The 26175-nt window shown below is 41.6% G+C and overlaps 1 protein-coding gene across 2 annotated transcripts in view; it reads left to right on the plus strand.

The window, feature by feature from the left end:
• The window catches only part of SLC24A3 (solute carrier family 24 member 3), a 410823-nt gene that overhangs the window by 342443 nt on the left and 42205 nt on the right, over positions 1–26175 (plus strand). Inside the window, exons 7-10 of one of the 2 annotated variants that reach the window (XM_040429686.1) lie at positions 690–764; positions 20297–20322; positions 20587–20640; positions 23244–23383. In XM_040429686.1, coding sequence (XP_040285620.1) covers positions 690–764; positions 20297–20322; positions 20587–20640; positions 23244–23383 — 295 coding nt within the window. The remainder of the gene's footprint in view (positions 1–689; positions 765–20296; positions 20323–20586; positions 20641–23243; positions 23384–26175) is intronic. The other variant, XM_040429687.1, reaches the window with a different exon arrangement.

Here is a 26175-nt window from a genome sequence, read left to right on the forward strand (position 1 = left end):
GCTTCTAAGGCTGTGTAGTCCTATGATAAAATCTATGGGAAAATGCCAGAACATGTTGAATTTTGAAAAAAAAAAAATCACTGACCCCTAAAACGCCAAAAACCGAAATACTTGGTATATAGACTTTTTGACTTTAGACATTAAAGGTGTTTTTTTCCGGTTTGCATCAACATTCTTTAAAATAGCCATTTATGAAGGTGGCTGTAATTTAGTAATGCATTTATTTTACCTTTATTGCTATATTCTGTTCTGAGTTGTGGTCACATGACCATGCCAATGCCAAATAAAAAAAAAAGCATGGGGATGATGTACAGGAGGTAAGCAACTGCACGACCATATCTGATAAAAACCACAGTAATCCCCCAAAACACTTTTATAGTAACTTCACTGCGTTTCTTTACCTAAAAAAATGCTGTGAAAAACACCAAATTAAACACAACAAAAACGCTCTCACCTGTCAGTAACCATAGACTTTATATCACACATTGTACAGTAATCTCAGTTGAAACAAGTTACTATATAGCCACCAGCGAAGCTGCAGGGGGGTTGACTGTTTCCAACAGTAACCAGCTGAATTGGGATTGCAGCTCTGAAATGCATATCTCAGGTGGATACTGATGGTCACTGCACAATAAATAATGACATACATTTGCAATGGTACTCACCCGCCTGTTTCTTTGTTTTTTCAGGTGGTCGTCCTGTCGTCTTGGTGTTTATTGCGAGATGCTTCCTACTACACCTTGTCTGTTATTGCACTAATTATAGTAAGTACATTTATCACGGTGAATAATGATGTCGCTATGACTCTGATCATCAGTGTGGCGCACAGGTTTAGGCCTTTATTTTCCTTCAGTGTGCTATCCATTTTTTGCGGATAGGCCACTGACCCATTCATTTCTATGGGGCCATGCACACAACTGTATTTTTTGTGGATCTGTGTGGCCTTGGTGCAGATTATAGAGCAAGCCCTATTGTTGTCCATATTGCGGAGTGAGAAAATAAAAAGGAATACTCACGTGAGATACCTGAAGTACGGACATGGTTGTGTTCATGAGGCCTAACTAAGGGACTTTGTAGAGCTTAGTAGGAATCAGCAACCATAAATGATAGATGGCTGCTTAGGTAAAAGTTTAGCGACTCAGCACTAAATATGATATGTACAGAAGCACCCAAGGGTGTATGTACCATATAGGGAGACCATGCAGCTGTTAGGAGGCACTTTGCCTCCTTGTTCTATTAACCTTTTTAGGACTCCCCTACACAGAGGAACTGTATTACTGAGGCGAGGAATTGGCCAAAGGGTGGTAAAAAGGGTGTGTGTTCTAGGTGACAAAACCCAGCACCCTAATGGGGACCCATTTTTATCTTTGTAATGAGGTCCCTTCCTTCTTCTGGACATTCTGCATAATTATACAGTGTGATAAAAATGGGTAATCTATTTTTCTGTCGTATTGCAAATTTTCTCACTAGAGCAGGAGAAGGTGAGCAGACTGATATATGGATTTGTGGGAAAAGATTCCGATAAATGTATTTAACCACTATTTCCTCTAGTTTTAAGAATCTGGTGGGCAGTCTTACTGATTTACAATCTTCCCTGTTTGTATGCTCATACATTGATGCCTGTCAATAACTGAGTGATACTGCCCTCCAGTCTCTTAAGCTTAAAGGGTTATTCCCATCAGAGACAATGGGGGCATATCTCTAGGATATGCCCCTATTGTGTGATAGGTGTAGGTCTGGCCATCATCAAACGCTGTCTCCGTAGTAGGGAATGGAAGCGCACCGCGCTTGCGCAGCCACTGCTCCCATTAATTTCTATGGGGTTGACGGAAATAGCCGAGCCAGCGGCGGGCCCATAGAAATGAATGAAGGGCGGTTGCGCATGCACAGTGATCCCAACTTTTGAGGCTCCGTTCTCGGTGTAGGTGCGGGTCCCAAAGGCATATTAAGAAAAAGTAAAAACATCATTTTAATCAGGTGAACCACAGCTACAGTATGTGTCTATGCAAACAGTTGGATAGGGAGGTTGTTGGTAACAGAGTTCCTTAAATGGGAACATGTCATCAGAGAGTGACCTATTGTTAAAATCTGTTTTCTATGTTAAACATATTTTTTAATATGTTCGTGACCAGACATATTTAACTTTTTTTTTTCTTTTCTTTTTTGGGTACGTGTCAACAAAAGCCATAACTTTTTTCATTCAGTTATTGGCATTTTTTTCATGCATACATGAAACTTAGATTTTTATGTCACGCTTATTTTTGTATTTTTTGTACCCGGGAAAATGCTTAAAAATGTTTAGTGCAACTAAAATATATATTTTTAAATATGTTACCTTTCTGTTACAATCGCTGACATAGTTACAAGGGGTAAAAAAAAAATACCGCCACACAGCAGTCTTGTTCAATCCATCATGTCTACCAGAAGCTTCACCTTTAGGCTAGACCTACACGGTGACACCGGTCGCGCGACAGCTGTCACGGCCAGGATCACAGAGTAGCGGTGATCCAATAGAAATGAGTGGGATTGCCACGGCAGTCTCAAGAAATCCAACACAGTTGGATTTTTTGCGACTGCCGTGGCGATCCCATTCATTTTTATGGGATCACCGCCACTCTGCGATCCTGGCAGCATTGATGTTCCATTTCCAAAAAATGTCGTGCCACACTAGTCTCACCATATTTTCTTTCCTCTTTACTCTCACTTTAACTCCGCAGTTCTTTAATTATACATTCTTTATGTCTCCTAATGCTAGATCTATGTTCATTAAAGGGGTTGTCCGAGACATAAAAATATCCCCCATATGCCAGGGCCTCTCACACTGAATATACTTACCTAGCTCCCCGCGCCGCTCCTGGTCCCCGCGCCACCGCTGCTGCTTCTCCCCATGCGCGGAAGAAAACATCCGGTGTCGTATAGGAGCAGCCAATGGCAGGCGGTGACGGAGGCGAGCCTCCCTAGCATCAGTGCACATCGCATCCCATTATGGCTTATCACTCACGTGGCTACTGTAAAGCATATGTGATCTGTATATGCTACTAAGACCATCTCAGAATGAGAATCATGTACAGAAAACTGAATAAAAAATTAAATAAGATAAAAAAAATTGTACCATTCTGAAAAAAAAATCCAGATTACCAAAAAGGATTACGCCTAGATGTAGAGATGCCACATGGGCGGCCTAGTGGCTCAGGTTATAAAAGAGTGTGTCGTTCCCACCTTAGACAAGAAGAGAGTATGCTCCAACAGCGAACACTGACCCTTTGTGAGACATGGCAGGTTACCTGGTAAAAGCTGCATTCAATTCGGAGACTGAGAGAGCCGAGAGTGACACTACTGGGGAGATTTATCAAGACTGCCAATTCCTATGTCAGTCTTGATCTCCACTACTCTGGAGAGAGATGTGCCTAATTTATTAAGAGGCATGATAACTTAGGCGCCGTTTCTGGCAGAAGTTCAGAAAAGTGTTGAGAAGGGTTGTAAAAGTCACAAATTATCGTGCAAACGGGGCGTGTGCAATAATTTGGGACTTTTTAATGCCACAATAGGGGTGTAAAAGCTTTAGTAATTGCCCCCTTTGTGTTTCTATTGCTGACCAGACTGCTGTCCTTCAGTTGGTTGCTTATTAAAGCTTGGTACACATCTGCGTCCTTAATTCCGACAGTCTGTTCCGTTGGGGGAACAGACTGCTAGAATTCACAGCAACCGGAGTACATGCCGGCCATTGGCCGGACAAAAATTCAAATATTGCTCCATGCAGCATTTTTTTCTCCAGCCGAAAGCCGGCACATACGCCAGTAAGCAACCGGATCGCCACCAGATCCTATTACAGTGAATGGGCGGTTGGTATTCGGATACTGTAAACTCTGGCAGTCTGTAAAACCGCAGATGTGAACCCAGCCTTACCTGACGTGTTGATTTTTACACACTGTCTCTGTGCCATTTGCACCTCTACTTACATCCATGCAGCTTATTTGACCTGAATCACCACCATGGCCTGACACAGGCTACTTTCACACTGGCGTTTTGGCTTTCCGTTTCTGAGATCCGTTCAGGACTCTCACAAGCGGCCCAAAACGGATAAGCCACGCTGCCGACACCATAGAAAAACGGATCCTTCCCCCATTGACTTTCAATGGTGTTCATGACGAATCCGTCATGGCTATAGAAGACATAATACAACCGGATCCGTTCATGACGGACGCATGCGGTTGTATTATGGTAACAGAAGCGTTTTTGCAGATCCATGACGGATACGCAAAAAACGCTAATGTGAAAGTAGCCTTAGAGAAAAGAGAAAAGAAGCCGGGATTGCATGTGTAGGATTATTATGCGGCATTACGTTATTTTATATTGTATTTGTATATTATGGCAGAATTCATTGCTTACATTTTGTAATTGTAAATCTGTGAATATTTCCTTCTAAATAATTCATTCTTGGGCTTTCTTCCCGGCACCTGTGCTGGTTCATATTTCCATTTGAAGGTATTTATCAGCTGTCTCCAAAATTACTTATCAACCATTCTTTATGGACAAAGGAATCTTAATTTGTTTCTTTTGTGTGCTGTATGCCAATCACCGTGACTAGCCCTCTTCATTCTCATTCTGTGACTGTAATAAAGTTGCTGGATGAACTTAAAGGGGTTGTATACTTTTTAAAGGAGTTGTCCAGCTTTCAAACACTTTTTTGGTCAGCCTCCCCGCTGGACCTGTGTGGCGAAGCATACTCCCTCGGCCCACCGCTCCGTTCTCCATGCTCTGGTCCCAGCTCGTAAACTTGTGACCCCAATCTGTGCTGGAAGTTTACAAGCTGAACATGGAACATGGCGAAAGCAACGGTTAACTGAAGGAGCCTGGAAAGAGCGATAGGGTGCAGGTTGCACAAAAATATTTGATAACTGAGCAACCCCTTTAATTTTGAGGCCATAATCCTAGGCACTTCTGCTTTGGCATTGGTGCTTCCATCGTTCACAAGAAGAAATGCATCTTCATAGATTTCTGATACAAAGTGCCGCTCTCTTCCATACAATGCATCTGGTATTTCCATATTGGCATATCCTAGAAATATGCCATCAATCTTGAAAATGATGGAACTTCTTTAAAAAAAAAACACAGGGGACTAATGTGAGCATGTTTTATATGTTCTGCCTGTCCGTTGGGTCATATTTCTTGCCTAAACAAGGCCAAACACCAGAACTTAGGCAAGTAACGTCACAGGGTTTTCAGGGACTATATCATTTCTGGCCTATCCTCAACAGAGGGATCCTGATCTCTAGGACACCCACTGGTCAGCACAATGAGGGAGCTGTCCTGCTCCAGTAATTGTTGTGCCCCTTCATCGTTCATAAAGAAAGATTGGCTAGTCCATATGTGTGATTGTGCGAGTTTCAGCTTCTGCAAGCGCTGAGTGTCCTTCATTGTACTAGTTCAGGGATGGCCAACCTGAGGCTCTCCAGCTGTTGCAAAACTATAACTCCCAGCATGCCCAGACTGACTACAGCTATCAGCCTACAGCAGGGCATGGTGGGAGCTGTAGTTTTACAACAGCTGGAGAGTTGGTGGGGTCTCAGAAGTTGGAGGATAGTCCCAGAACCCCTTTAACTGGATTGGGCAGATAGGAAATTTTAGTTGAGCAGTAAGGTTGTGTTCAGTGCACATTACATGATGACATCCATGGAAAGCTAAATATTCTTAGCTATCTGAATCATCTCATTGATTTCTCAGCCTGAAGCAAATCTTAAATATTAATATGGTTAATTGATTGCTGAATCCGTTATGCAAAGAAGCAGTCGTTTTGAGCCAGAGCTACCACTGACAGCAAGCTTGAATCTTGCAGTTTTCATCTTTACTCTGCTTCCATTTATCACTTCAGTACAGATGTAGCAATACACAAATAACGTATTAAGGAGTGCAGCATATTTTTCTGAGCAAATCCAGTACCCCTGTACAGAATATGCCAAGGGCTCAAAGTTTTAAGGGAAACTATTAAAAACACTAAAGTATTGTGAGCTCAACTTGCTAATAACTTCCGCCATCTAGAGCTGGTAATTAGTTAATTCACTGGGACTTCCATTATTATTTGTGTACACAATTAGAAATTGGAGTCCTGTATACTGTGACCTATTGTGTAATAAGCACTGTAAAACTATAAGCCCTTATGCTCGCGACCGCATCCATTTTGCGGTCTGCAAACCTTTGATCCACAAAATACGGATGCTGGCCATATATATGCTGCATTTCCTAATAGAGCTGCGGAGAATGGACAAGAATAGGACGTGTTCTATCATTTGTGGAACGGCCGCACCGATGCGGAAAGCACATGGATGGCATCCGTGTGCTGTCTGCGTTTTTTACAGACCCATAGAAATGAATGGGTCGGTGTCCAATCCACAAAAAAAAGCGGATCGGACGCCAACCCAAACAACAGCCTTGTGCATGAGTCCCTAGGCTAGTAGGCAACTACTGGGTCTAACCATGCGTCTTGTATACTTTTAGGAATGCACCAAGTTCCACAAAATGCACAACCCTGTTCTTCTAAATGGCAACCAACAAACCTCCGAACACCGCGACTGTAATTACTGTGCATTTGCCTTGTCTCACACAGTACAGTATGTGATATTTGCACTCTATAGAAGTCAAAGGCCATGATATTTTCATTGACATTTAGTGGAAGAAGGAAAAAGTCATGGGACTTGAATCGTACAAAAGTTAACGTGAGCTGCACAATTCTTGTGTCCTGGGCATAGCATGGTGCCAGCCATTATTAATCCCAGCTGTAGAGCAGGCATTGGAATCATTGATGCTGCTCATTTTGGGGCCCAACGAGCATCTCGTTTCCCCTTAGAACTAGCTGCTTGCGAAAATACGTGTAATTAGCAATGCACTGGCCTCAAAATTGCAGGGTGACTCAGGTACGTATGTATGATAAAATGACTCTAGCCTGTCCTGTGTCCTCCTCATGGCAGGACACTTTCTGACACATTGCCACCTTAACCTGCTTAGCTGATTGAATCTTAAGTGCCGTTTGCATTACCATAATTAACATAATCTCAGGCTCATTATACAGTCAGTCCAACAGCTGCATAGAAAAGCGGCATATTTTCTTTTTTAGTCTGTCTGCTAGATAAGGAAATTGTTGACTGCAAAATGTTCCTATCGAGCAGTTGCAGCTGAAATGATTTGGCAAGCGACCAATAAGTTTATATGAACGGGATTTGGAGGCGATTCTGTATGAATGATACATAATGGCTTTGCATTACATATGGGAAATGATGTAGAGATAATTGATTGTAAACAATACAGATACATAATTGAGTCAAATCCTTTTGTTACAGATGCGGGAAGGACAGCGGCTTTTAGCTCGCTTCCAATTTCTTTTTGTAATAATGGATTATATGGATTATTCGGCATCTCTCAATGTGACACCTCCACACTGGTGTGCCATCTTTCCCCTTAACCTGGAGAAAGTGTGCAATTTATATAAGACATTTTATATAATCTTCCCTACACATTGACCTGGATTAACTAATACACAAAGAGACAAAAGCAAACACCAGATGAGTCAAGTGTTTGTCCACCGCCGCCTGCACTCGCTTTGGTCCAACATAGACCTTCTCTAAACCATACTGTTTCCTTCACAAAATATTTCAATGAAACAAGTGCAATACTTCATTAATCATAAATCCCTCATAAAGTCTAACTACAGAAATATGAATGCATCAATGTGAAAAATCATTCAACAGAATATGCAAAGCAATACTGTATGTAAAGTGCAAAGCAATATACATGAGAAATACTTTTCAAGAATATTCTATACAATTAAAGTGTAACTGCCTTTTTTTTAAAATTTTTAGGGGCAGTGATGCTAAATATTTTTGTAATATACTCTAATTACTGAAATCGTACATTTCTATTAGAAAAATAGCTCTAAAGTGGCCCATTCTGATCCTTAGCAACGCTCCTCTGTCTTCTGTTTACATAACTGGAGACTTGCTCAACACTGACTGTGTTCTGTAAACAGAAGACAAAGGAGCGTTGCTAAGGCTCAAAATGGGCCACTTTAGAGCTATTTTTCTGAAAAAAATGAACAGTTTCAGTAATTAAAGTATATTGCACAAATGGTCAGTATCACTGCCCCTATACATTACAAAAATAAAAAGGAAACTTCCTAATAGTCTTCATTAAACGTACTTTGATAGTCTATCCTCAGGATAGGTCATCAATATCTGATTGGTCGGGCTCCTGGGACCCCTGTAGATCAGCTGTGAGCACTGTTGCCTCTTTGCAGCTTAGCAAGCACAGTGCCATACATTGTATTGCGGCTGTGATTAGTATTGCAGCTCAGGCCCATTAACTTTAATAGTACTGAGCTGCACCTAGGCCATTTGACTGATGATTATGACATCACTGGCCAAAAAGCTGATTGGAGGGGGTCCCGGGAGTCGGACCCCCTTCCGATCAGATATTGATGACCTTTCCTGAGAATATGCCAACAATATCAAAATCTCAGGCAACCATTTAATTTCCTAGGGTTTTGCTTCTGCAGAGTCTGTGTAAGTACTTTATCTAGCTGTTGGTGCATCTGAATCTGACCTAAATCTATCCTACTCCTCTTTTCATGGCTGTTTTTGCTTATATCCGCCCTTACTTAAGTTTCACACATAGCAGCAGGGAGGGGTAGGAGGTTGTACATAGCAGATGTGTGTGGAGAGGGGGCAGAGGGTCCGAGGAGGGCAGCTCACATATTTTTTTTTAACTTAAGCTAACTACAGTACTAACATACAATATGATTCAAAAGGAATGTTGAAAAGTAAAGGCCTGTAATTAAAGTAAACCAATTCTGCTCTTGAAAAATGAAAGTTGTGCTGTGATTGGTTGCGATTGGCAACAAAGTCAGTTTTCTCTTAGACAGTTTTCATGAATCTGCCTCTTAGCTTAGTTTAATCCTATACACAAAGAGGCAGGTCTAAGATGGCGACATTGCAGCAATAATAAGCTTTTTGCATATTGAAATTTGCAAAAAACGGCGTCTGTTGTGACAGTATAGTGAAATTTTCTGAATAAATTTGGTAAATGTGCTCCACATAGAAACTGCATTTCGTGTTGGTTGAAGCAGTTTTAAACCACTGGATGTTCTTATGGGAAAAGTCGGGCCACCCGAAGACCAGAGGAGACAGTGAGCAGGATTTGACCACTGTACGAGCATAGTCCTAAAATTTGACCAAGCTGTCTAGTATGGAACTGCAAGTGTTACAGACATGGTATGGCCATTTTTTATGAAAAGATTACAATGTCTACAGGAGCTGAGACCAGACCACAAACCGAAATGTTGACTTCTGCATTGACTTGCAGGGCTGATTGGAAGAAGACAAATTCTCTGACAGGTTGGTGTTCAGCCATGAGGTTACCTTTCACTTTAGTGGGAAGGTTTATCACAAAAACATTACAATCTGGGCTCAGAAAACCCATGGGCCCTTATCGAGCAATGAGCAGGAGAAATCTGTACAGTTGCTTCATTTTTGTAGAGGATACGGTCACTGACCTCTCCTATCTGGAAATGTTAAGAGAGTGGCTTATTGCACCGATAGAGGAAGATCTGCCATTTTCTATCAGCAGGATGGTGCTCCTCATCATTTCCAGTTGATTGTTTGCCAATATCTGAATGCAACCCTACTGGAACGTTGGATCGGCCACATTGGAATGAACGATTCACCAATGTTGTGCCGACTTCCATGACCCAACCAGATCTAACTGCCCTGTGACTTCTTTCTGTGGGGCTAGATCAAGAACTCAATGTATCTCCCACCAAATGATTTGAATGATCTGAGACAACACATCTCTGAAAAAAGTGGTGTCCATATCGGAGGATGTGCTGGCACGCATCTGGTCAGAACTGGGCCACTGCCTAGATATCTGCCGTGTCACGAGTGGAGCTTGCATTGAACATTTGTAGTATACAGATAAAACTTGGATAGATAATGTGTCTTTTCATGTTATGTTCTCTCAGTTTTTGAATACCAAGGCTATAATTTTGCACATTTCTTTTTGAATCACCTTGTATGTAAAATTACTGTATTTTATTTGTCCATAGCCTTTGCACTTATCTGGTTAGTTATTATGGCAAATGGTCTACTCTAAAGTTTAATCTTACTAACGCAATGAGAACAAGCGAGTCTTAAAGTTACTCTTCACATTTTAGAACTGTTATTTGAAGGTACAAAATATTGTGCAAATTAATTTCCTAACTTACATTTACAGCAGTCGGGGTTCATTTATTATGATCCCTGCATAGACACTGATTAAAACCTTACATTATTGTTGCCTGCAGTCACCACTAGAGGGAGGTTATGAGCTTACTGCATACTGTGTTATTATTGAGCTTTATGCACACACAGTATGCAGTATCTGTAGTGGTCACTGCACATGTAAATGAAAATAGGCACAAGCTTGGCAACCTGAGTTCCCATATTTATGGGGAAGATCGTGGTTTAAAGTGTATGGCCAGCTGTTGACCGAAACTTGTTAAAGTTCCTTGTCAAGATAAAAAGAATCCCAGTACCACAATAAAACAAATGTATTCCACGTTTATTTAAATATAAACTTTTTATGTGTTTGAGCACATGTTCCCATCTCCTAAATTGCCACTATAAACCAGACGTATCCTTTTAACATTTGCAAGTGTAAATCGAAAAAAAACTATTACTGCCGGAACAGCCTTGTGAATTCAGGCTTGACCGTTCCATCCCTACTGTTTTGTTAGAGCTGTTACATATTTATAAGGCTTTATTCCAGCAGATTGGGAGCTTGTATTAGAGCCATCTGTTTACAGTCTTGGTTTTTGGTGGGCGCCGGCTATCCAAGATATAAATGGGGAGGGGGTGGGGTTGATGTCGTTCATGGCCATTTTATACACCCTAGTACTGTATAAGGGCTCATGCACACGACCGTGGTTTTGGTCCACATCCGATCTGCATTTTTTGCGGATCAGCTATGGACTCATTAATTTCAGGGGGCCGCCAAAGATGCGGACAGCACACCGTATACTGTCTGCATCCACCCGTCTGTTCCACGGCCGGCAAAGAAAATAGATCATGTCCTTTTTTTTGTCCGTTTGGCTGAACCCATAGGGAACGGATGGTTCGTCCGACATTCTAAAGTGTATGGGGACAGACAGATGACGTAGGGGAGAGAGGCATTAGACAAAGTGAATATTTTTGCCTGATCCTTTTGTTCTCACAGGAGATAAGTCGCCGTCGGTGGTGCGGCTTTCTCCTCTCTCCCCATTGACAATGCATACATGCTCAAACAAACATATACGTGTATGTGGGAGCTGGGAGAGATAACTGTTGACCGGACCATTGCTAAACGTGTATGGCCAGCTTTAAAGTTGGATTTTCCAATCCTTTCATAGATCCCCCAGGAGAACATGCACGTAGACTGCAGCATGTTACAGCGTAAATAGCATTTCCCTGTCGTATCGTCATCACTGACACATTTGCATTATGTATATTTTGACACCTAACCCTAAAATATGTATTTTATTAAATCTAACAAATATATATTGCAATAAATATGATATTAAATATTATATTGCCATAATAACACTGAACATGTGTCCATACATTTTATACAGTACATTGTGAACAGATGGGCGTGTTATTGATGAAAAGCCAAAGGAATGATTTTTGAGAATAAACCTGCTTGTTGCCCCTTCAGGGGGGTTCAGTTGTGTTCATAGCTCACATTCAGCTATAATTTCTATTGCATTTCATCTGACTGCAGTTTCCTGTAAATAACCCCTTAAATGAAGAACACTTGTAGCTATGACAGTTGTACTTCCCTAAAGTGCTGCATTTTGGCCATAAACCATGTCTGTCCTTAGCTAATAGCTACTTAGAAGCCGATGGATCTAGAGTTCAAGAAAGCTATCCCACGTGAGTGGGTCACCTGTTCAAAGTGGTTCAAATTTATCAACAGCTATGATAGGAATTAACACATTTGAGCCCATCTCTCATCTGAGTAGGCCTTTTTTTTTTTTAAATGATCCTAGTTTATGACAATACATTACATTGTATTTTGCATTATATATTCTACAAAAAGTACAGTTGTTTGCATTGTGATCCTGTTTTGATATCCCGCTGTGAATGAGAAGATACTGGGGGGAGAACAGTGGATATAGAAATAGTAATGAGGTGCCATCTAGTGGTCATAGGGGGTATGAATTTATTTAGCAGAACATTTGTATCATAAACATTCGTACACAAGTGATTCATTGAGAGGATAGTGAACGTGCAATCTAAAATTGAAATCCAGAGCAAATGAAGGGAATAAAAAGAAAACCTTTTCCTAAATAAACCAGAACCAATGTGCAATAAAATGCTGTATTTTTTTTTATTATTTTCTTATTATTTTCCTATTTACAGCAAAATGAGTCTTCTGATTTGTTTTCAGCTGTCACTCCCATGGCTTCCTTACCATTAAAACCCTCACCTGAGATGTTAGATGCCATCTGCCCTCATTAGTATATTGAAGTTTATTTGGAAAGTCCAGTGAGTCATTATAAGTCAGTGCAGTAAATATGTTTCCCATCCATATTTCATATGTCACATGTGCTTTTTACCTCAAGTTACAATATTAATTGGTTCCAGGACAACCATTGTATGTTTAAACCATTGTAACTTGAGTAATCTGTTCCAAAGCCCCAAAATTTCATCGAAGACAAGAGAAAATGAAGATTTGAGAAAACTAAACAGATAACTAAGACAGATGAAACATATTGGGAATAGCTGCTAACTAGCAACTAATATAACTAGTTTACCAGAGAAGTGACCTTGATTGGTCTCAGACATTGTTTGTTGAGTCTAGTTTCAACTTATTATGGGTCAGAAAAGCCTATTTTATGTTGAAAATATTGTATCCTGAGGCCATTGTAACTTGAGGGATCACTATATATACTTTACATCTTGGGCTTATGTTTTCTGAACACAAGTCTATGGAGCCTGAAAAGGATATCAGAATGACCTCCCTAATATGACATTGGGTATTTGACACCCAGGACAGAAGAGCCTGGTGTGTATTTCCTCCTTTACCCCCTTTCCATGGGCCACAATATTATTTCTGGAGGAGAGTCCTGCGCAGATTCCTGCTACATTGTAACAAGGAAAGGAAACTAATCAGTGCAACCGTATGGTCTGGTTCTATGGTATATATGTCCTTGAGTGCAGCATTATGTTGAATCCACATATACATATATAAACCAGAAGTCTATCTCAGCTGCTCCTAGCCTATCTGAGCCCATCTGGGTCTCTGCTTCTCCTTTGACTTCTATAGATTAAGAATAGTAATGAGCGGCATAGGCAATATTCGTTTTCGCAATATTTCGTGAATTTTTCACACAGTATTCGCAATGAATTATTTTCGCGATTGCGCAAATCGGCATTAATGATGCGCATTTTTTTGCGCAATACGTGCAACTTCACATTTTATTAGGTCTGAGTAGATATTACTGATTGGTGCAAGTATTGTTGTGACATCACAGCACTATGTCTAACAGAGACACTAATCCCTATCACAGTACAGTAATTCCTATTACACTACCTAACACCCTGCACTGGAGCTACACTATATCACTATCTAACCTACACTGACTATCTCCCACTAACTATCTGTATTATATATATATATATATATATATATCTAATGTAATTGAATAAGGATCCAGATGACTCAGCAAAGCACAGAGCACAGCAATGACACTGCTCTCTCTCTCAGAACTGCAAAAAAACTGTAGAAAATGGCTGCTGGGGAGTTTCTTATATAGTAAAGGGGTAGGCAACTTTCCTATTGGTTGCTAGGGATGTCGCTAAGCTCTGAAAAATATATTGCAGCTTTCTCATTGGCCCACAAGCAAGAAGCAGTAGTACTGATGAAAAAAAAATAAAATAGAATATTCGCGATTACGAATATATAGCACTATATTCTAGATTTTCGCGAATTCTCAAAGTGCCGATATTCGCAATAAAAATCCGCGATTAGAATATTCACGATCAACACTAATTAAGGCTACTTTCACACTAGCGTTCAGGTGTCCGCTTGTGAGCTCCGTTTGAAGGCTCTCACAAGCGGCCCCGAACGGATCCGTCCAGCCCTAATGCATTCTGAGTGGAGGCGGATCCGCTCAGAATGCATCAGTCTGGCAGCGTTTGTCCTCCGCTCCGCTCAGCAGATGGACACCTGAACGCTGCTTGCAGCGTTCGGGTGTCCGCCTGGCCGTGCGGAGGCAAACAGATCCGTCCAGACTTACAATATAAGGCCTCATGCACACGACCGTTGTGTGCACCCGTGGCCGTTGTGCCGTTTTCCTTTTTTTTCGCGGACCCATTGACTTTCAATGGGTCCGTAGAAAAATCGGAAAATGCACCGTTTTGCAGCCGCATCCGTGATCCGTGTTTCCTGGCCGTGAAAAAAATATGACCTGTCCTATTTTTTTCACGGCCAACGGTTCACGGACCCATTCAAGTCAATGGGTCCGTGAAAGAACACGGATGCACACAAGATTGGCATCCGTGTCCGTGATCCGTGGCCGTAGGTTAGTTTTTATGCAGACGGATCCGAAGATCCGTCTGCATAAAAGCTTTTTCATAGCTGAGTTTTCACTTCGTGAAAACTCAGAACCGACAGTATATTCTAACACAGAGGCGTTCCCATGGTGATGGGGACGCTTCAGGTTAGAATATACTAACAGAACTGTGTACATGACTGCCCCCTGCTGCCTGGAAGGTGCTGCCAGGCAGCAGTGGGCAGGCCCCCCCCCCCTGTAGTTAACTCATTGGTGGCCAGTGCGGCCGCCCCCCCCCCCCCGTAGTTAACTCATTGGTGGCCAGTGGGCCCCCCCTCCCCTGTAGTTAACTCATTGGTGGCCAGTGGGCCCCCCCCTCCCCTGTAGTTAACTCATTGGTGGCCAGTGCGGCCGGCCCCCCTCCCTCCCCTGTAGTTAACTCGTTGGTGGCCAGTGGGCCTTCTCCCCTCCCTCCCCCTCCTAATTAAAATCTCCCCCCTATCATTGGTGGCAGCGGAGTGTACCGATCGGAGTCCCAGTTTAATCACTGGGGCTCCGATCGGTAACCATGGCAACCAGGACGCTACTGCAGTCCCGGTTGCCATGGTTACTTAGCAATTTGTAGAAGCATTATACTTACCTGCGAGCTGCGATCTCTGCGTCCGGCCGGGAGCTCCTCCTACTGGTAAGTGACAGGTCCGGCCGGGAGCTCCTCCTACTGGTAAGTGACAGGTCATGTCACTTACCAGTAGGAGGAGCTCCCGGCCGGACCTGTCACTTACCAGTAGGAGGAGCTCCCGGCCGGACGCAGAGATCGCAGCTCGCAGGTAAGTATAATGGTTCTACAAATTGCTAAGTAACCATGGCAACCGGGACTGCAGTAGCGTCCTGGTTGCCATGGTTACCGATCGGAGCCCCAGCGATTAAACTGGGACTCCGATCGGTACACTCCGCTGCCACCAATGATAGGGGGGAGATTTTAATTAGGAGGGGGAGGGAGGGGAGAAGGCCCACTGGCCACCAACGAGTTAACTACAGGGGAGGGGGGGGGCACTGGCCACCAACGAGTTAACTACAGGGGAGTGAGGGCGGCCGGCCGCACTGGCCACCAATGAGTTAACTACAGGGGAGGGGGGGGGCCCACTGGCCACCAATGAGTTAACTACAGGGGAGGGAGGGGGGGGCCGGCCACACTGGCCACCAATGTGTTAACTACAGGGGGGGGGGGCTGCCCCCTGCTGCCTGGCAGCAGGGGGCAGTCATGTACACAGTTCTTTTAGTATATTCTAACCTGAAGCGTCCCCATCACCATGGGAACGCCTCTGTGTTAGAATATACTGTCGGATTTGAGTTTCACGATGTAACTCAAATCCGACAGTATATTCTAACATAGAGGCGTTCCCATGGTGATGGGGACGCTTCAAGTTAAAATATACCATCGGATTGGAGAAAACTCCGATCCGATGGTATATTAACTCCTGACTTTACATTGAAAGTCAATGGGGGACGGATCCGTTTGAAATTGCACCATATTGTGTCAACGTCAAACGGATCCGTCCCTATTGACTTGCATTGTAATTCAGGACGGATCCGTTTGGCTCCGCACGGCCAGGCGGACACCAAAACGACTTTTTTTTCATGTCCGTGGATCCTCCAAAAATCAAGGAAGACCCACGGACGAAAAAACGGTCACGGATCACGGAAAAACGGAACCCCGTTTTGCGGACCGCAAAAAAATACGGTCGTGTGCATGAGGCCTAAGTCAATGGGGACGGATCCGTTTGAAGTTGACACAGTATGGCTCAATTTTCAAACGGATCCGTCCCCCATTGACTTTCAATGTAAAGTCAAAACGGATCCGTTTGCATTATCCGTTTGTTCATGGTAATGCAAACGGATCCGTTCTGAACGGATCTAAGCGTTTGCATTATAGGAGCGGATCCGTCTGTGCAGATACCAGACGGATCCTCTCTGAACGCTAGTGTGAAAGTAGCCTAAGAAGAAAGTTTTTTTGGATGCTACTTAGTTTCACCAGGGGGTTGTAAATATTGTCATTAAAATAATGTACTTGTGATGCAGGATACAATGGGCTATGCCATTTTCATGTCAGTCTTTCTGGCCATTTTATACTTTTTTATATACTGTAGGTCATCAGTAGCTAATCAGTGGGAGTCCGACACCCGATGTTCTCACAGCTTACCCTAGACCAGTGACGTCATGCTCATCAGTCCCATTCCAGTACCATGCTGCGATACCAAGCACAGCCGCTATACTATGTACGGTGCTGGGCTAGGTAAGTGAGGAGACAGCAGTGCTCACCAGAGCGCCACGTTCTCTTCAAACAAGTGATTGGCTGGGGTCCCAGGTGTCATACCTCCGCCAATCAGATACTGATGACCTGTTCTGAGGATAGATCATCAGTACAAAAAAGTCTGTTAATGCTTGTTTTATAGCAACTGACAAAGTTTGTAGCATGAAAAAATTGTCATAATATTTTGATTCCTTGTGTCCTCCTTGGTGCTCCATACTGATCTTTGCTGTTGGGGGCTGGACTAGCTCTCGACAGAATCAGCCTCCTTCCCCATCTGGCAACTGACAATATAGTCTATTGTTACTTCCCTGCAGAATGAGTCTTCTTAGCTAAACTGTCAGGGATGTAACTAGATTTCACAGGCCTCCCAAGCAAAATGAAACAGACACCCACCACCAAATGACAGGCAACTGAAACAGCATAAGTAGCAATAATTAAGGTATGGATGATGGTTCCATATGTCAGAGAACCCACATAGTAGTCATAGCAGGAAGCCACAAATGTGCTATTTCCTAAAAATAAGTACAAAGTTCTAACAACTGAATTGGCTTCTTCAACATCTTGGCCTCATAGCAGCTGGTATAGATACTACAGCTATAGTTACACCCAGGTGTACTGTGATGCTGTGGCAAAGGCTCTGGTTCTTCCAAACTGGGAACTTAAAATGGCCCTGGAAAAAAACTAAAAGTGACCCCATGTTGTAGGCGGGTCCAAATTAAGAAAAGGCGGGTCCAATAGGTAGGCAGGGCCAGCAATACCAAATAGCCAGCAGCTCCAAATACCACAGTGCAGAACAGTATACTGCCACCCTGCCACAGTGTTCAACTGTATCATTGGCATGAGGATGGTGATATCGTTGATTGCAGGAGGGCACTTGCAGCAGTCCGCCAGGTGCATAAGTACATTTATCATGTGGATAAAGTTAATACAAGGCACTCTCTAATGTATTGTGATTGTCCATATTGCTTCCTTTGCTGGCTTGATTCATTCTTAAGTCTGCTTGTTTCCAGGGGTTATAACCACCCTGCAATCCAGCAGAGGTGGCCGTGCTATCACACTGTAGAAGAAGGCACTGGCCTCTCTGGTGGCTGGCACCATGGGAGTGCGCATAGGCCAGCTCTTTTTCCTATAGTGTGCAAGAGCGGCCGCTGCTGCTGGATTGCAGGGTGGTCATAAGCATGGAAACGAGCCGTGTATAATGTGATAGAAAAATCAAGCCAGCAATATGGACAATCACAATACATTAGTAAGTGTATTAACTCTGTCTACATGATAAATGCCATTTGCTGAAGTGAGTCAACCCCTATAATGCTGAGAGTATCAGATCATTACGTACCGAGCCTGTGGCTGTGAGGAGGGCTCAGTCAGCCCCGTGGGCATCAGCCCACCAGGAAATTTCCCTGTACAGTGTATTACCAGTCTACCTCATGGGGTTCTTCTCTAACAAGTATAGAAGAAAGCTATTTATATTAGCTGTTCTGCAGTGAGTGTAGGATCACTATGCAGAGAACTGTATGCGGACAGTGACTGAGCATGTGCGTCACCAGCACTTATTAGGTGAACATGCACATTATCATCACAGCATGCAAATAGCAAATATTGCCATTTTTAAAGGGTTTATCCCATGATTAATGTAAAAAGTAAACATCATACACTATATAGTACATGAAAATAGTGATTTCCCCATTCATCGGTCCATTTGTTCTCCTAGATTTCTTTCATGTTTGTAAATATTAACAGGCACTCAATCATCTGGAACTGCCTTGAAAATTCATACTTTTAATATATCCAATGCATAAAACAGACAAACACAGTATAGATAAAAATTAATAAACAAAATGTATTGGAAAAAAAACGTATATTAAAATGCAATATATACAGCATTCATAGCAGAAAGATTTATAAATCACTGATTGGAAATAAATATATATAAATATAAATATATATATATATATATATATATATATATATATATATAGACAGGAAACCGGACAGCACTCCAGATAAAAAATAGTGGTTTATTCACCCATGTGGAGTAGGCAACGTTTCAGCTCATACAAAGAGCCTTTTTCAAGCCTTAAAAAAGGCTCTTTGTATGAGCTGAAACGTTGCCTACACCACATGGGTGAATAAACCACAATTATTTATCTGGAGTGCTGTCCGGTTTCCTGTCTATAATATTGGGTGAGCAGCTATACCCTTGGACCTAGCACCCGCCTTCTTTTTTCATCCAGTGCCGCCATCGTGTTTCATTGTTTATATATATATATATATATATATATATATATACACACAAACAGATATATATTTCCTAAAGAAAATCCCTAATGTAAATTAGTCTTTCATGGGTCCAGACATTATGAAATAAGTAGCAGGTTTGGTAGGGCATAGAGCAGGGATCTAATAACACTTGCTATTTTTTCTGGGCACCGCTCCGTTTGCCTCCTTCGTCTCCTTCTCCCTGGCTGTAACGCAGTCCAATCACAAAGGAGAGCGTCACAGCCAGGGAGAAGGTGAGGTTTTTTTTTCTCATTGTGGTAATGTTAAGCTGCTAAGAGCAAAAGACAGTCTGCATTTTTATATATATATATATATATATATATATATATATATTATTATTATTATAATTTTTTTTTTTTATGTATATACATATTTCCAATCAGTGATTTATAAATCTTAAACAATAAGTAAAATATTTTTGATCATGTACTGACGCATATAAAAGTTATCTGATTTCTGCTATGAATGCTGTATATATTGCATTTTAAAATAAGTTTTTTTTAATTAATTAATTTTTATCTATACTGTGTTTGTCTGTTTTATGTATGGGAATTTTCAAGGCAGTTCCAGATAATGGAGTGTCTGTTAATATTTACAAACATAGAATACAGTACCAAAAGGTTGTAGGGTAGGCCTATAACAGTGCATCTATATCCAGAAATTGAGACAGATGAGCCACTATATCAATTGTCTAGATTTATTTCAAGCTGGCAGCTCAGGCAGCAAGTTTTTTCTCAGGGGGCATGTCCTGTCTGCCACAGCTGGTGGCAGTTGAAGGATGGAACTATGCATATGCGTCCACCTCACTGAGGTGGACAGAAAAATTGGAAAAAGAACAACAGGTGACACTATTCAGATATATTTAATTGAATAACTCAGTAGGTACCGTATAATACATTTTAATTACATGTTATTACAAAAGTTTTCAGATCCAGGTGCTGTTTTAAAAAAAAAAATATTGAATATTTTTAGTGGGACAACCCCTTTAATTAACTTTACAATTTCTATAATATGGGTGCATAAAGAATTGTTCTTGCTCCCAGAAATAGACAGCAGTTATATATTAATATGTAAATGATGATTGTAATGATTTTTGTCCCTCTTTTTTGCACTGATTTAATCATATTTTTGTGATATTTTCTTCACAGTTTATATATGATGAAAAAGTTGCCTGGTAAGTAAAACACAATATTTGACTCTTGATAACCCATCAAGCTTCCAAGGTAAAATGTAATACTGTAGTAGGTGATCGATATAACAAGAATCTCTCACATTGAGAAAAGAAGATATAATAGCCATATAACCAGTAAAAATAGCAATGTTCTGTGTGGGTTTGGACTGGATAGGGATTGTAAGGATGTTTTGCTATAGTATATGTGAGTTTTTATTCTGACTTTACCCACAACACTCTAAAATCTGTTGTTACTTCTCTTTAAAGGTGGGAGTCCGTCATTCTGGTCACGATGTATGCTATTTACATTCTTATAATGAAGTAAGTTATTTAAAGGGGTTGTCCGATAGTTAATAAAAAGAGGAGCCGCAACTGTTATATTTGTAATCGTATAAGGTAATAAAATGAACAGTGCTCACCTCTTCTGTCCCCTAATGATACAGCACAGATATCACACCGTCAGTCTTTGTTAATAGGCTGCAGCGATGATGTGCTATACTATTAACCTACAAAAAGGCAGCTCTGTCAACTTAGACAGCTATAATGACCACTTGTACCACATCCAGAGTAAACTAAAAGCCAAACAAGTGGAATGTTTATATCAAAAGATATCATTTATTATAAAATATAAATAATGGAGAACAACAGGATGTAATACAGTACACGGAGAAGCACAGGGTAAGTAAATTCATAGGAACCACCATAGAACTGCGCAAAATAGAGCACAGTTCTTGCGCAATGTGAAGCATAAAACAGGTGCGACCTATAAAGCAAAAGCTAAGACTCTGGGCAACCAGATAAATATCACATATATGGTCTCCCTAATAAGGGTATGGTACACAAGTACCACAGGCCAGATATAGTAACCCCAGAGTCGTAGCAGGCATGCACGGTATGATGTAGATGTCACAATCAGCCAAAAACAGTGATATGGTAAATACAAAATCACTATGCTGAAGTCAAACCATAACTAACATGCACCAAAGTTCAAGGGACCCAGCGTGGATACATACAAGGGCACCCCGCAAGTAGCATGCAACCGCGCTAAGAATAGGACGTACCTGAAGACATGGTGGCAAAATGAAAGACCTGACGAAGCCGTTGAGGTGAAACGCGCGTCGAGGTCTCGCGCCCAGGGCCGGTCTTTCATTTTGCCACCATGTCTTCAGGTACGTCCTATTCTTAGCGCGGTTGCATGCTACTTGCGGGGTGCCCTTGTATGTATCCACGCTGGGTCCCTTGAACTTTGGTGCATGTTAGTTATGGTTTGACTTCAGCATAGTGATTTTGTATTTACCATATCACTGTTTTTGGCTGATTGTGACATCTACATCATACCGTGCATGCCTGCTACGACTCTGGGGTTACTATATCTGGCCTGTGGTACTTGTGTACCATACCCTTATTAGGGAGACCATATATGTGATATTTATCTGGTTGCCCAGAGTCTTAGCTTTTGCTTTATAGGTCGCACCTGTTTTATGCTTCACATTGCGCAAGAACTGTGCTCTATTTTGCGCAGTTCTATGGTGGTTCCTATGAATTTACTTACCCTGTGCTTCTCCGTGTACTGTATTACATCCTGTTGTTCTCCATTATTTATATTTTATAATAAATGATATCTTTTGATATAAACATTCCACTTGTTTGGCTTTTAGTTTACTCATGATGTGCTATACTAGCCTGTGACCACTGAAACTAATCAGTGGCCTCAGATGTCACATGCCAGGTTTATTTACTTCACCCAATATTAAGTTCCACACGTCTTTGCTGGCTCCTATAAACAAAGACCAGTAGGGTACCACTGGAACATCTGCTGTGGATTGGAGGGGGACTGAATAGGTAAGACCCTTGGGGGGCTGTCATATTAAAACATTTGCAACTCCGTTCTTTTACATTTGTTCATTTTGTTCATTCTGGGAATCAGACATAAAAAAAATAACCTATACAAATAAACCTTTTACAGACAATTTAAACAAATGTAAAGTTAAAAAAAAAAAATACAAGTTTTGTTGACTATCAGGAGCAAAACCACACAAAGTCAAAGGAGCAAAGGGGACAAATTTTACTATACAGGCAAGTTAAGGGGAGCCTACCATCAAAATGTATCACATTAAACAGCTTGTATGTGAGTATTCTATGTATTTTTCCCCCCAAAAAAACGGGTGGATAGTTTTCTGGATATCATTTTATGAAGTTACTCCATGTATACTGCTTCCTGTCCTGTCAATGATGGAGCTGTCATACAGTCATCCTAAATTCTACATCTACTATTATGCTAACAGATAACATCTTTAACTGGCAGCAGCAGTAAAATAACAATGGTATCCCTATCTGTATAGGAGATTTATCTCCCTGTGCTGACTGCTACAGGATACTGTTTTGCATTTCATTTTCAATGGCATAGCACTGCAAAAATGAAAAAGAAAAACAGCCAAAAATTATTTTAAATTTGTTTCCATGAATATTGAATTTAACTAAATTTAAGTTGCATTCACACTGCGTTTGCAGAGCTCCTTAAAGGTATACATGACTCTGGTTCGAACTTACAAAGGTTTTTTCAAGATGTTGTTACTGATAACCAATTCTCTGGATAGGTGATCTGCATCTGATTGGTGAAAAGCAGAGAGAAGGCAAAGGCACTCAATTATCTTTCTTAGTTTACAGATTATATCTATAAGGACAAACTTTTATTTATAGCCGTGCAGTTGTCCCCTAAACTGCAAAATTTCACAGAGCTACAAAAATCAACACTAGAAATATCTATCACTGATAGAGACAGGGCATAGGCCATCAGGCACAATATTCGGTCTATAGCTGAACTTCAAAAGACTCAGAGCTCCAGATAATTTCTGCTACATTTTAAGAGATTAAGGCTGGTGTGCTCTACAATGACTAATCCAGACTATATTCTTTTTATCTAGATTCAACTCATCTATTCACCAGTGCTTTGAAAAAAGGATAAAAGGAGCTGGAAATCTGCCAAATGGGCTGGCAAGTAATGCAGAAATAGATGACAACATCAACTGTGATGCAACTGTGGTGCTACTCAAAAAAGGTACAGGTAATATACCTACAGATCCTAATCTATATTATGAAAATCATTGTTTGTCCGTCCGTCTGTCCTCTATTGGCATCCAGATGCCTGAACCGTTGGACACCAAATTTGGCACATAGTACATCTGGTGTCTGGGAAGGTTTTGTTGAAGGTCTCAGCTCTCTAGGACGTACTGTTCTTGAGATATTCCCAAAAAAATATATTAGCCAATAGGACAGGTTCTTCACTCATATCCTAACTGCCATACACACGTGACCCTTATTAGCCAATCAAAGGGGGCAGACTCAGTAGAGGTCACTATTAAGGGGGGCGAGGGAACTGTGGAGGGCACTGTTTAGGTGAGTGGCTGTCCTAACTCTGGTGCTCCCTGGGACCATGCAGCAGTGAATGGAGGGCGCACTCTTTCTTCCCTCGGCATTCCTTGACTCCCTGGGGCTTCTGCCTGGTGGTAGTTGGGGTGCCCTTGAGGGTGGATGTTTGTCAGGAGGTCAAGTAGACTGAAGGCCGGCAAATGTTGGCGACAGTGACCGGGCCGAGTGTACTTGCAACAAATTAAGTCTGTCTTTACTGCACGAATAATGGGAGTAGTAATTCATAGAGCAGCAAAATACACAGTTCTGAGGTATATTACAGAGTAGAATTTTCCCAATAGTTGTGGATGGGTGGTAGAAATGATGGTAGTAGTTGTCCTGAGTCTCTCTCTAAACACATCTAGCAGTCTTTCCAAATAACTACAGGCATGCAGTTCCATTCTCATTAACTCTTTCTGCATTTCCCAGGCTGAGGGGTCCAGGTCTTAGATCCGGATGACCAGTCCATCTCAAAATGTGGTGGGTGCCAGAGGCAATTAACCCTTTCCACAAGCACTAAAGTCTTAGTGCCATAAACGAGCGGTACCATACTGTCTAAATCCAGTGCACGGCCTTGATGGTTCTAAACCTTCTATAAATGTCTCCCTCAGGAGTATTCTCTCAGTTAAAGCAGAACTCCCACCAAAATTTTTTATTCTCTGACCTGTTAGGAAGGTACATGATGTAATCTGTAGTGAATGTATTCTTCTCATCAATGACTGTATTTGTGAGCTAACCCCTCCCTTCTAATTTTTAACTGTGTCACGTGACCAACTCTCTGATCTCCAACTGACACAGGACAGGAAGTCAGTTATGTCTCTATTCATTCCTATGAGACTGACATTGAGGCTTCCATAGGAATACATAGAGAAACTGACTTCCTGTCCACATGTGTTATTTGGAAAGTCTGATGTCACTGCACGTGGACAGAGATAAACACTGTAATATGACAGTACAGGTATACCAGTGATGTCACAGTACAGAGATTATAAACAGAGTGATGTCACAATACAGAGATAATAAATAATATCATGTGACACTACAAGGATAATGAACAGTGATGTCACAATACAGTGGTAATAAAGAATGTAATGTCATAGTAGTGATATAATAAACACATTGATGTTATAGTTCAGGGATAATAATGTCATGTCACAGTACAGGAATAATAAACACAGTGATGTCACATTTCATGGATAATAAACAATGTGGCATCACTGTACAGATATAATAGATACAGCAGTATCACAGTACAGGGATAGTAAACTGTTATGTTACAATACAGGTATAATAAACATACAGTAGTTATGTCACAGTACAGAGATAATAAACACAGTGATGTCACAGTACAGGGATAATAAACACAGTGATGTCATAAATAGGGTGATGTGACACTACTGATAAAATACACACAGGCTTATATCCCACAGTTAAGTCAAAGAATGGAAATAATGTTCACAGTAATGTCACACAGTAAGTTTAATATTAGAGAAATGGGATAGTAAATATAGTGAGGTCACAACTAAATGGTAAGTATGATGTTACTGCACAGTAATAACAAACAAATCATCATGATAAATGGATAATGCACACAGTGATACCCATAGTGCAAAGGCAATAGGCACAGTATTGTCATAGTAAAGGAATAATTAATCCAGTCATCTAACAGTAACGAGACAAATAATAACATAATGATTTCCCATTATAGGGATAACTAGCAGAAGGACCTGGCTTTGCACGGGTATATTTCATCTATTTCATTTAATGTTTTTGTGTGTCATTAAAATATATTAACAGTATCCCTCATAACAGTGACCTCCACAGCGGCCTGCCCCCTTAACAGTGAACTCCACAGTCCCCCACCCCTTAACACTGACTCCCCCACAGTGCCCCTCCACTTTCAAATGGGACCTCCACAGCAGCCCATCCCTTTAACTTTGACCTTCACAGCAGCCTGCCCCTTTTACAGTGAGTTTCACAGCACCCCACTCCCTTAACAGTGACCTCTACAGAGCTCTGTTACCTTAAAATGTGACCTCCACAACAACCGCCCCCTTAACAGTGACCTCTACAGCACCCCGCCCCTTTAACACTGACCTCCATAGCGAACCATCCCCTTAACTGTGATCTCCACAGTTCCCTGTCCCCTTAACAGAGACCTCCACAGCGTCAGCCCCTTTAACAGTGACCTCCACAGCATCCCGCCCCTTTAACAGTGACCTCAACAGCATCTCTCCCCCTTAACTGTGACCGACATTGCACTCCGCTCCCTTAACAGTGTCTTCCACAGCGCCCTGCCCCTTTAAAGCTGAACTACAGCAGTGAAGAAAAATGGCTCGGTTGTTATGGAAACCTAGTGTAAAACTGTGTGTATGTGGAGACTAAGGGCCTGCGAGCTTCTATTGGCTAATAAGGGACATGTGACCATGTGTATGGCAGTTGGGATAT

Source organism: Bufo bufo, chromosome 4 (assembly GCF_905171765.1).
Source record: "Bufo bufo chromosome 4, aBufBuf1.1, whole genome shotgun sequence".
In the NCBI taxonomy this organism is placed as follows: Eukaryota; Metazoa; Chordata; class Amphibia; order Anura; family Bufonidae; genus Bufo; species Bufo bufo.